At 42.0% G+C, this 12,703-nt stretch overlaps 1 protein-coding gene across 1 annotated transcript in view; it reads right to left on the bottom strand.

Annotated features, from left to right (window-relative positions):
• Positions 1-12,703, bottom strand: part of CRIM1 (cysteine rich transmembrane BMP regulator 1) — a 359,396-nt gene that overhangs the window by 26,105 nt on the left and 320,588 nt on the right. Inside the window, exons 12-13 of the mRNA XM_025197632.1 lie at positions 5,613-5,828; positions 2,438-2,659 (exon numbers count right to left, since the gene is read on the bottom strand). Of these exons, the coding sequence (XP_025053417.1) occupies positions 2,438-2,659; positions 5,613-5,828 (438 nt within the window). The remainder of the gene's footprint in view (positions 1-2,437; positions 2,660-5,612; positions 5,829-12,703) is intronic.

The raw sequence follows: 12,703 nt of genomic DNA, 5'->3' as shown, positions 1-12,703 counted from the left end.
CCTACACGGATGAAGGCTCTCTGGTTTCAAAAGAACAAGTTTAATGCCTATTGTGTAAGTATACAATTTATGTATTGTTTCACAGTGAAAAATGCTTGGCTTTTGATACACTCAGTTGAAAATGTGCTTTAAAAAATGTTTATCTATGTTAATACTAGTTTCTTATGTTACTATGTGTTAATCTTTGACCAACTAAAGGGGGAAGTTAAAGCTGAGAGTATAGCACAATTTACAGGAAGCCCTCACTATTCATGGGTTTGGAATTCATGGTTTCAAATATTCACGAATGCTGAACACACTTCTTAAATACACTTAAAGGAGCTACTTGGGAGCTCCATGCTTGCCGCTGCCATGCTCCTGTTGCTAGAGCACCCGTGCCCCCCGCCCCCCCCGGGGGCATTGAGTTCATGAATGCAGACGGCGTTCATGAATGCAGTGCCTTACTCACGGATTTCGCCATTCGTGCGGGATATAAGAATGTATCCCCTGCAAATGGTGAGGGCTACCTGTAGTTGGGATGAGCAGTAATGGAAATCCAGTGGGGGGTTTTTAGACCTGTTAGATTTGAAGCACTGCTTGGAAAATGCCAGCTTTAATTTTCCTTAGTTTTCTGATACAAAGAACTCAGGTAGACCATAACAGATCAGAATGTTTTAACACTATGAATTCCTATTTGAAATCTCTGGGTTTACCTTGTAAATAATGTTTGCACACTTAAGAGTACTAAGTTTGTGGCACACTGGTTGAGAATCACTGTGCAAGACTGTGCATTTCCAGGTTTCCTACTATTTATAGTTTGAGTTTGATTTATTTTTTCATCCTTTTCCTTCATGACAGGGAAGTTTAAATATGTTTGTATGTCAGAATCTATTTGAATATTTCAACATTAACTAATTTTAACTATATATTACTTTGTAGATAACAACAGGAAAAGGAGATTGTAACCCCCTAAAAATTTAGGAAACCTATCCTTTTTCATTATAATAATTCTTTTGACTTTCAGTTCAGAAGGTAACTTCTCCATTGTTTGTGGCAGGACTTTGATATTTAGCTGGGAGAATGCTAATGCATTCTATGTGACTTTTCTTTGTCCTTGAAATTGGAATATGCTAACATTTAAATTTTTTTAAATGGTGGGCTCATGTTACTGCTAAAGCAGCAGCAACAGATGCCAGCACTGTTCTGGGAATGCCCGGGAGCTACTGGAGCAGATTTGGGGGTAGGGAGGGAGAGGATGGGAGAGGAAGAGCAAGAGAGAACATGAGAGAGTGTAAGAGAGCTTTCCATTCCCACCCTTCAGACCCAGCAACAGGTACTACCAGCCCATCCCTCCCCTTGAAAACAGCTTTCTTTTGTTACCAGTTAATGTTGCAAGTCCTGCAGCTCATATAGCAGAGTTCTGCATAGTTGTGCTGAACATTCAGTTTCAGACCCTTCTGGTTTGATAGGGTGAACTGCTTAAGCAAAGATATTAAAAAAAGCCACTCTTTTGTTACTAAAGATATTTATTTAAACTATCGTAAAAAAAAATGGAGGGATATTTCAAATAGGGCTATTCTTGGCCAAATGCATATTCTAATCATAACCACCCTATACTGCTATACTTCAAATTCAAATCCAGCTTGTGTCCACTACCACAGTAGGGTTTTGTAATATGCTTAGTATTATTTTCCTGTGAATGTTTTGTACTATTTCTCCCAATTATACTAAACTTGTATTTTTCCATACTAAATTTCATTATTTTTCTTTTTATATTTCTAAAATGTATATACTAACAACACATCCCCTATTACATTCTATTACATATGATCACAAACGAAGTTAAATAGAATTAATTTTTATGTAAAGTTTCACCAACTGGCTTAAGTAAGGGGCATGGTGGCAGATGAATGAAGGATCTTCCTATGGAACCAGTGGCAAGAGTTTAAGCCTCCATTCAGACTTGTGTTTAAGACTGCCACATCTTGTTGACTCATTTGTAAATGGGTACCTGGTCATTCAGGAAAGGGAGTGAAAGGTGGCTGCATATCATATTAGCCGTATCACTCCCTTGAGTACTGTTGGCTACAGAAACCAGTACATTTTAATCGTCTTTATTGCGGGATAGGAGCATGACAGTTATTCTGTGGTTTGTTATCATAGAGTAACTAACACACTGTAAGTTCACACCATTAATTTGTTCTTGTCTACCTAGTTGTACATTTTTAAAAAGATGGCCTCTCAGTTTTGGATGCAATTTGTGTCTGTTTCTGCATTCCTATATAGCTTGTAATAGCTGTAAATCAGATAGCTGGTGGTTCTGTATTTGAATTCTTGCCCATAGTTCAATTGCAAGCCCAGATTGCACCAATACAAAAGTCCTTAACCTGAGTGAAAATATAAAATCTTTTTTCTTATTCCCAAGAAGCAAGCTATTAAGTATTTTGTATTGGCTTACCGATACAATAAGGACAGCACTGTCCCTTTCTCAGAACGGGTCTTTCGCACGACACTGGTGGGCAAGATTCAGAGTAGCAGCTAATCACTCCATCCATGCAAATACAACTAGTGCAGACATTGGGTTTCCAGGATTCAGCAGTCAGGAAAATATCTCCTTCATCATTTTTGCAGTAACTAGGCATGCTCTCATTGTTTGATGAAGAAGGCTGAAGAGGTTCATCTGTAAATATGAACAGATTTATTAGCATAAGTAAAGAACAGTTACTCAACTTAACAGTTCTTTGAGATATTCTGTCCGTATGTCCTACTTAAAGAAAGACTAGAATAGTAGAAAAATGCTATCAAAACTTACAACTTATCTGGAAGCCTTTATTAAAGAGCAATTTCTTTTTGAGGGGGTGAGGGATGACTAAGTTCCATATAACTGCCATACAAATTTGGAAATAGGGACATTTTTCTAACAGATGGCCACGGTTACCTGACTTATATGATGGCGGAGTGCATCTATGCAGGGCTGACTTGTTAACATATGGTATTGTTATACAGCTACAGACTTATTGTGATCATCTCTGTCGGGATAATAGCTAACCTTAACTCCTGTCATAAAACATGAGACGATGTGTTCCTGCATGATTTTTATCTTGTTAAGGTTATGTGATAAGGCTCTCACTACTTAAGTGTACACAATTTAGCTTTTCCCAGGGCTAACTGAGGTTTGGGGAAGAAAACTGGGAGATGAATATGGGGGTCCATCAGGGACTCTAGAACAATTTTGGATGGGAACTTGAAACAAATCTGAGAATAACCCTGTCCTTATAAGGCACCATATAGGGAGGAACTGCCATGAGGAGCTGAATCTCCCTTATCTTCCCTTTTCAAGATCTAGATTTTTGTCTGTTAACTACTAGGAATCACCTGCTGTTGGAGTTCAGTGGTAGAATCCTTGTCTGCCACGTGGGAGACCAAGGTTCAGTTCCCATGCTTATAACTACAGCCATTGAAGCACTGAACGCCTGGACTCGGTCTGGCCTTCGGATTCTGTCTCAGTGGCCTAAAGGGGGGGATGGAAGGTCTGGGCAGGCTCCACTCCTCCATACTCCTGCCTAGGCATGCGTTAGAGGTCCTAGCAATCTCATGTGTACAGTATGATCCAGAAGACTCATTGATTGCCTACTACTAGGTATCTGAAGAAAAAAAAAAAAAAGAGCTAGATGTATGTATGCAGGGAAATAGGCATCTTGAGAGTTATGGTCTGTGAGCCAGTACTGAGGGCTTAATCAGCCTACAGATTAGAACTGTCAGATGCCCCCTGACATGATGAATTTAAATTCTTCTCTTTGCTTTTGTGGGATTCTTCCATAAACTTCAAATGTATTGCAGTGCAGATAGTCAAGACTTTGTTGGTAACATAAATCCCTGACTGATAGAAAAGCAGGGGTTTCTGCAGAATAGATTCAGTCTCTTAGTTTTTTTTTCTTCCTCAGTCCTTTTACTTTCTTGAATAGCTGCTACTTAAAGTGATCCTGATACCAGCTAGATTAAGTGATGTGGGAGGTTGCCATGAGACAGGCTCTAACAAAATCCCTTTTTTAATAGGCGCAGTTAGTTTACCATGCCTGGAAGGGTCTAGGAATTTGGGGGTTTCTTGTGAATTATTTCCAGTGGCATGTTGTACGTCTCAGCCATGCATTTCATCAGATTTTGGAATATGTTTAAAGTAATCTGTTGCACAAGGCACAGAAATTAACTGCTGCATTATAGGTAGAAGACTAAATTGGTGCTCTTCTCGTTCAAAAAAGGGAGAAGAGCTAGGTAGTTTGTGCTGATGGAGGGAATGAAAACAAATGCCTCCCTCAAGTGGCGGAGCTACCTTTTCTGGATTCCTGTATCCCTTGTGTGTGTGTGTAGATGAAATAGTAGCAAAAAAGCTAGTGCTGCTGATATGGTACAAGTAAGGGAACTAAAACACACAGACAGGTTATTTGGTCCCAAACAGGACATAGGCATTGGATAGGCTAGATATCAAGAAAGTCAGTACTGAATAGTCAGTTGGAGTAAAAGGGTCAGCAAAAGGTCTCAATCATATCAGTGAGAAGGGGCAGGCATTTAGCACCTCTGAAAATTTAAATCCCGTGTAGCTGCCCATGTGCAGCCTGAAAAGGTTAACTTCAAGCTGATTTATTCATATACTCATTTGACTTATTAGTTTCAATTAGCCTCTAGCTACTTGCATATACTTTTTTCTTATCACAACTTATTGATTAAAGAGATCTATGAGGTCATCCTCTGCCAAAGAACGACTGTATTCCACAGCATATTTGTGAGCACTTGGTGCTATCTGATTATAAATGACTCAAGGAATAGGGCTCCCACAAGTGACTACTCCAGCCTATTGTTATTAGGAAAAATTTCCTATCGACCTACTTTTCCTTTACTCAGTTCTATCCCATTACTCCTGGGATACTTACACATCCCTTAGATTATGATAAACATTCTCTTTCTCCTTGGCACCTAGAGACTTCCTAAACTTTTAGACAGCTACCGCAGACTCCCATAGTCGGTTTGACAAAGTTCTGTTTATTTAGCTTTTAATTCTTTCTGCATGAATCAATATCTCCAGTTCGATAATCAGTTTGTTTGTCTCTGAATTCCTTCAATTTGTTTTAATAGGGACTAAAGTTAAAATTTGTCAGTTGTATTCATCGAAATTGTTTCATCACCTGCACCCAACTTTCTTAAGACTGACCCAAGCTTAGATTTTCTTTTTCCTCCCAATCCTCTGATACTTATTCAGGACTCATCTCATATTGTAAGCATAAAAATCACTTAACTGTTGATTATGAGTTTTAACTAAAGTAGCATTCACTGTCACTTGAAACACTCATATGGAGGTCTCTCTGGAGATCTGCAAGCAGAATAAAGTAAGTGCTTTCAAGAGCACTCCTCCTTAGAGCATTTCTTTACTAATGCTTTAAGAGATATTGCTATAGCAGCTTTTGAACATCACAGTCAAGAGACTATAACAAGTGATGGTTATAGGACTGCTCTTGTGAAATCACAGGACTAGCATTTTAGTATCTTCATGACTAAATATTTTTTCTAGTATGACAGACTTTTGCAAAAGTCCCAGAGAGGTCTATGCTGATACATCTATGTTAGTAGGAAATATTTACCTGGACACTGAGGACAACAGGAGTCCTGTGTACGGGTGGGATTTTGACAAAGAAGAGGTGGGCAGACTTCAGTCTCACACAGGACACGTCCACTATGGCAAGTACATTGGGTGCAGGAATCAATATTCCATGTTTCCCCTTCCACAAAATATTCTCCTCCTGGAGCATGGCAGATGGATGGACTGGTGAGTTCTGGTTTCTGTACAATTACCTCATCTAGGAAAACAAGAATTCCAAGGCAATCAAGTGAAAATATGTTGAGGCTATAGTTGGTAAGAAATGCACACAGGCGTATTAATTTCTTATTGTTATTACTGAAAATACAAATAATAAGAACAGTAGAAACAAAGAAAAGTAGTTGAGAAAGTATTTGCATCACTCAGTGTGATTATCCATATATGATTATGGCAAAAGAGAGGAAAATGAGAAGTTAGATAAGAACAAACCTAAGAAAACCTTAAGAAGGCAAGATATATTTGAGAGGGACAAGTTCAACACAAATCTACGTAATGGAATAGCTGTAGAAAATGGAAGTCAGTAACTTATTTATAAACACTGAATATTAGTGGACATCTTTTTTACATGAGCTGGAAGGGAAACATGGAGGGAAATATGGACGAAGTAGGTTGGTGCCTGGGAGCTCATGCCTCTCTGACCCAGTTAGTTTGTAAGGGTGCCCATAGACATGTGGGGATACTTCTCCAATGCTCTGTAATTAGAGCGTGTTGGAGCAGACCCAATGAATCGAGTCTGCTAGGACATGCTAATTAGTGTGCTCCAGCCAGCCTCTGCTTTAACTGAAGTTCACTGAACGTGCTTTAGGTAAAGTGCCCCTGCCGCCATTCTGAAGCACAGGGACACTGATTAGCACACCCCAGCAGACTCAATTAATTGAGTCTGCTCCAATACGCTGCAATTACAGAGCATCAGAGAAGTGTCCCCACATGTCTACAGGCACCCTTAGAAACTAACTGGGTCAGAGAGGCATAAGCTTATAGGCAACAACCTACTTTGTTAGATGTTAAAAATAGAATCGGTTCTTAGCATCTGACAAAGTTGGTTGTACCTATGAGCTCATGCCTCTCTGAACCAATTAGTCTGTAAGGATGGCATTCCATTCTTTTCTGGATGCACAGACAACCAGATTAAGTCATCTACATAGCCATATAAGCCTCCAAAATTCCACTTACACACATACTGACACTCAATTTCTGACTGTGTATGTAGACACTGCCACATGTAGGGCTATGTGCCCAGGAATAGAATGCCAACCTGTGCATAAGTGGCAGTTTTGGGAGTTAAGTGACCATGCACACAACTAAATCTGGGTATCTATACATCTAGAGAAGAGAATGCTACCCCCTGCCCTTTTGCTTCTGCCTGACTTCAGACTACACAGTTAAGCACCTCTGTTCTCAATGGTAGTGTACATAAGATAGTATAAGCTTCTGATTTCAACAAGTTGAAGAGTTCTTAGAACAGGGGTGGGCAATTATTTCGGGCACAGGGCCGCTTACTGAGTTTTGGCAAGCCATTGAGGGTCGTACGACAGGCAGCCAGGGGTAGATAAATATTAATTTTCTAAATTTTTTAGGGGCCCCGTGGGCCAGATAAAATGGCCTGGTGGGCCTCATCCAGCCCCCAGGCCACTTTTTGCCCACTCCTGTCTTAGAAGATGGTCAGCTGGGGACAGCAGCAGCAGACAGGGGAGGAAAGAGGAAGGGAGGAAACATGTTACTGAGCATTGAGGAGAAGGAAAGATTTTTACCTGCTTGAGGGGCTTAAAAGTCTCCTGCTGCTGCTCCTATGATGCAGTCTGCCTGCACTGGTGTGTGTGAGGGAACTGGGGTGGAGTTATCCATACAGTGCAAGTCACTGCTCCCACACTCCCACTTTTATGAAATCTTGTTTACCCATGAACACACTGATAGCTTATAAATAACAGCATGCTTGCCTGTAGCTGTAAGTAAATGGTCAGTGTCCTCACAGAAACAGTATCCCATTACGTTAAGTACAGACAGGCTGTTGACAGATATAACTAAAAGGGGAGAGAGAGTTGGTGCCAGTGACCAACTCAGCTACTAAAATGGCATCAGCTACTAAAATGCAACTGTGATATCTGCAAGCTCCTGTAATGGTACAAGTGAGCTAAACAGTTTTAACTGGAACCCTGACTGACTTGGAAAATACATCTGCTAGCCAGATCCTCAACTAGCATACATTGGGATAGGTGAAAATCTAGAGAAAGGAAGGTTACCACCCTAATTTTGGAACTGGGAGACCCAGACTATTTTCTGCTCTACCACTTTCTGCATCAGCTGGGGCTAGTCACTCAGTCACCTAAATGTTTTTGATCCAATGATGGTTTTATGTAAAATGGCAGCATACATAAGTCCTAGAGGAGGAACTGAAATCCAGGTCTCTCTCCTGCCTCAAAAGAAACCAACCAGTTGGCTACAGAAGCTCCGGCTTTCTCATTTCAGCCAAATAAATGATGAATCCCTTTTTTCGCAGTGGGACAACTTCAGTATGAAAGGTGCAGAGTCCACTCCCTCCCTCACTCATATTTATCCTGGTGGTTGGGACAGTTCTAAGGGTGGTGGGTTTGAATCCCTTAGGCAGAAGGAGTAATTATACTTGTGTCCTCCACATCCAGAATAAGTAAGCCAACCATTAGGCCATTACATGAAATGGGGGCACCATCTCTTCTCTGCCTGTATTTTAAAAGATAAGTCGTGTCCTAGCTGTATTTTTGAAAGAGAGAGGGTAGGTGCCTACCTTTGGGACAGACTTCTAGGCCATGGACTTCAAGTGGAGGGTGGTGTCTCCACATGACCAAAGTCCAATAAATGGATGGAATTTAACACACCATTGTCTTCTGTGTTGTCTTGTGTGCTTGCTACAGGCAGGCTCACTACACAGACTTTATGTGGTTTCCTGCTCAGTTTACAGACTGTTTTCAATGGGCCTACCTCACCCATGCTTTGTATGTGGAATCAAGTTGCCTAACACAGGATTCTGGAATCCATTCCAGGAGCCAAGATCCAGCTCTAAATCTCTGTGAAATGGGGATGATACTCCTTTCCTGTGAGGTACCACAAGGGTGTTGGTTGTAGCTGTGTTGGTCTAAGGACATAGGCAGACAAGTTTATTTGAGTAACTGTGATATCTTTTATTAGACCAAGAAAATAGTTGGAAAAATTGTTCTTTGCAAGCTTTGGGACACAAACACCCTTCTTCAGGCATAGGGAGAGTCTGGTGGTGTTTCTGTGCTCTCCTGGGTGGAATAGAAACATAAGCCAATATGCAAAATGCAGCTCTGTGAAAATGCAAATATATGGCAGGGAAGATCAGAGGGGATCTGAGAAAACAGGTGTGAGACAGGTAAGTGTTGGGGGGGGGGAGCAGGGAATGTTGACTTGTTGATAGGATAGACTTGGGTGTTGAAAAAGGCACTCAGGATAACAACAGATGTGGCATATGAGGTGATTCTGATTGATCCCAGTCAAAACCCAGAGCACCACAGCCCTTTACACATTCAACTTGTCACTGGGATGAAAGGAAATTAACTTGAATTAGCCTTAATTGTCCTGGGCAAAAAAATGTTACCTTGGAAACTTCACAGGTACCTAAAGAGAGATAATGGGCTTGTAATTCTGTAGGATCCCAGGACAAAAAGCTGTCCTGAGAGAAATCCCATCATTTGTTTCTGCCCTCACTTTCTACAGTAGTAGGGTCTATAGAAATATAATAGATAAGACAGATGTCTATCTTTCTAGTCATACCTGGAGATGCAGAATCCCAATCATAATCACCCTTATGTCTCTTGCACATCTTCAAAGACTTAACCCTGATATTCGTTTTATGGCACATTATAACCTACTATCTGATTCCTGAATATCCCCACACACGAAAGGTGACAGTGACCCTCTCCGCTTTTGATAAGCCTTGATCTCCCAGTAATCAGCTTCTTTTCTTCTGCTAATTGTTTGTCTGCTGCACCTGGGAACTTTTCTCCCCCCTCTTCCAAGTGTTTTTTACTATGCTGTGCTGGCTTTTACTCCTAAGACCTGAAAAGTCTTGCATCCAAAAGCTTGCCTAACTCTATCCCAACTATACAGGTGGTCCAATAAAAGGTAAAAAATCTACCCTAAGTAATCCTTACCACCCTTTACTTCCTTAGCAGTGTTGTTCTTGTCTAAGGGTATGAACAAACAACTTTGTATGAACAAATAATTAAGGATATGAACAAACTATAATTTGGCCACTTTAAAGGGGAGAAGGAACTGATGAGCTGTTATGCTGTTACCATTTCATCTGCATGAACCTTCAGGGATAGAAAGTTTAAATTGCCTTAACTCTGACCCTGAATGAAGTGGGGTTAAAGTTGGAGCAGTTCTGTTACATTTGTATCGCTATACAATCATGCAATCATAGCAGTTACATAGCTTACATATCCCTTTATATTGATACAATTGTTATATCTGTCTATACCCTGAAGGATTAGTGCTTGTGTCCCTGACTATGGTTTCTCCTTATACCTTCTAATGAGGGGCATGTAGCTCAAATACCTGTTTTCACTTCTAGAGAATAGCTGTTAACTTCTAGTGAAATCAACAAAGGCATCTTTCACTACTGTTTTATCTGATTCAAAGAGCATTCATATTGCTTCTTTCCTGATGCATACAGGCATGCTGAAGAGCAGGGGCGGGCAATTATTTCTGGTGGAGGGCCGCCTACTGAGTTTTGGCAAGCCATCAAGGGACACATGACAGTCAGCCAGGGGAAGATAAATTTTAATTTTCTAAATTTTTTTAGGGGCCCCACACGCCACATAGAATGGCCTGGCAGGTCACATCTGGCCCATGGGCTGCATTTTGCCCACTGTTGCTGAAGAGCCTCCATTTCCCTCACCCTTACTATGATATTCCCATTTTCCCTATTTGTTATAGCATCTGTAGATAGTATGTACAACTTGGTAGTGTTTAACCATAGCTGAAACAATTTGGCTGCTCCACTGCCTTAACACCATCTAATTTGTATTTCAGCTGTTGTATCAAATTATTTTGAACTGATGATTTCTGCAGGTTTTGTGCATAGATAACAGAAGTCGCCACAGGCAAGCCAATGTTAATCTCTCTTAAAATTACAAATAGTCTCAGCAAACTGCCTACTTTGCATCTGGTTCTTCACAGAGCCATAAGCTGACTTATTATACAGCAGCTCATCCAGGGTTTATGGTCAAAATAGCATATCAAAAAGCACAATTCAAAGCTAATGTTGTTTCCAACTCCCATAACCTGGATATAACTACTGCAACATAACTGCTGCAAAATTATGGAAACTATGACATTCCTGAGCAGGGCGTGATGGGAGAGTGGTAAAGGCATCTTGCTACAGCACTGGAACCTTGAATTCAAGCCTTTCTGTGGGCTCATGTCAAATGTTGCCTCCAACTGACCTAACTATAAATGGATATTGTTTATTTAGGCTAGGAAGTAAAAGGTGGCTCGATATGAGGTGAGGCACATCGCTCCCTTGGGCTAGGGACAGACATTCAAAAAAACAGAGTCTGAATTGATTCAATCTTTGCAGGTTAGTTTAACCTGCAGAGATTGAACTGATTTGCAAGTGGATAGACATTTACTTTTGAATTAGGGAATGTATGTACATGCCTGGAGTGGCTCAGGCTAGAAGTTGGGGGGTGCTAGAGCAGCCTCCCCTTCCCTTCCACAATGCTGAGCTGAGGGGGGGCATGGCCAGGCCCTGGCAGGACGTTATGATTAGGGAGGGGTTTAAACTCCCACTCTGGCCTGCACAGTCCCCCACTGGGGTGTGCTTCGAGGGGAAGGGGGAAGCAGCCCTCACCAGGCTTCTCTCCTGCTTGCCGCTCAAGGGGCAGGGAGTGTTGCCAGACTCCGGCCCCTGGCTAACACTCTAAGGCAAGGGGTGGGGTGGGGTGGTGAGGGAAGACTGCTTGTGTGGACTGCATGCATCTGTTGACGATACTGAGCTTTTCAATCTTCCTTTCCCTGCTTCTTCATACTGTCTGCAGCAAACTGACAGCACTCACAGGTCATAGTCATTGCAAACCAGATCATTTTTCACACCTCTCTCTGTCCCCCAGATTGCGGCCTTTGAAGCAAGCCAGCAGTCAGCAGGGAGCTTATCAGAACACAATACTTATCAGTCCGTCAAGCCCTATTTCCTAGTAGCTAGGAGCCGAGCAGAATGAACAACGTGCCAACCCACCCTCCCCACTTTTACCTCGTCAGTGGAGCAGGTAGGGGATTTTGCTTTGCTGCTCCAGTCTCCTCCCTGACCAGTTTGGGAAGGGACAGGAGAAGTGGGTAGTCCGTCCTGCCTGTTCCCCCACCAGGCAGTCCCTGGTCTGGGGAAGTGCCAGGAGCATTTTCCTGTTTCTCATTCTTTGAACTAGACCAGAAGTCAAGCCCTACAAAAGAAAACAAATGCATCTCTCTCATTAGTTTTGAGAGTTTCTTATCTGTAGGATGCATTTGTAAGCCACTGCCCTCTAGCCCTAAGTGGACACTGTTCTGTTGGTCTGTGGTCCAGGCAAATTGGAGACACACAAATAGACACATCTCAGCATTAGCTGCCATGGTGGCAGGGAGCATCGCGAGATGCCAGCTGGAGTCTGTGCCACTGGGGTCCCTGCCACAGGAGAGGGGCAGAAGGGAGGATCCCTTCTTGGGCAGTGAGGTGGGGACGGGAACAGGGAGTGAAGTAGGAGGAAGATGGGCAGATGCTCTAGTTCCCCGCCTCCTTCTCAGCCAGCTGGAGCTCTGGCTAGGGAGGAGAGGGGCAGGGCCAGACCTACTCTCTGGAGTGGAGAGCCCAGCCCAGCCCAGAGCTGAAAAACATGCTGGGATGCTAGAGGACTGATCTGATTCAACTTAAATCAGGAAGGGGTCTGGGGCAGAAGTTCCATAAAATGGTTTGACCCAATTCAGTTAAGTCTGAAACATTCAACCAGGTTTATCTTAAACCAGTTTCAGCCACTTTGAAACTGGTTTATATACACTGAACTTATGTTCTGTTACAGGTTTAGACCAGTTTTGGATTGCTTA

Source organism: Alligator sinensis, unplaced genomic scaffold (assembly GCF_000455745.1).
Source record: "Alligator sinensis unplaced genomic scaffold, ASM45574v1 scaffold489_1, whole genome shotgun sequence".
In the NCBI taxonomy this organism is placed as follows: Eukaryota; Metazoa; Chordata; order Crocodylia; family Alligatoridae; genus Alligator; species Alligator sinensis.
Note: the sequence above shows the minus strand (reverse complement) of the source record. Positions and strands in the feature narration are given on the sequence as shown.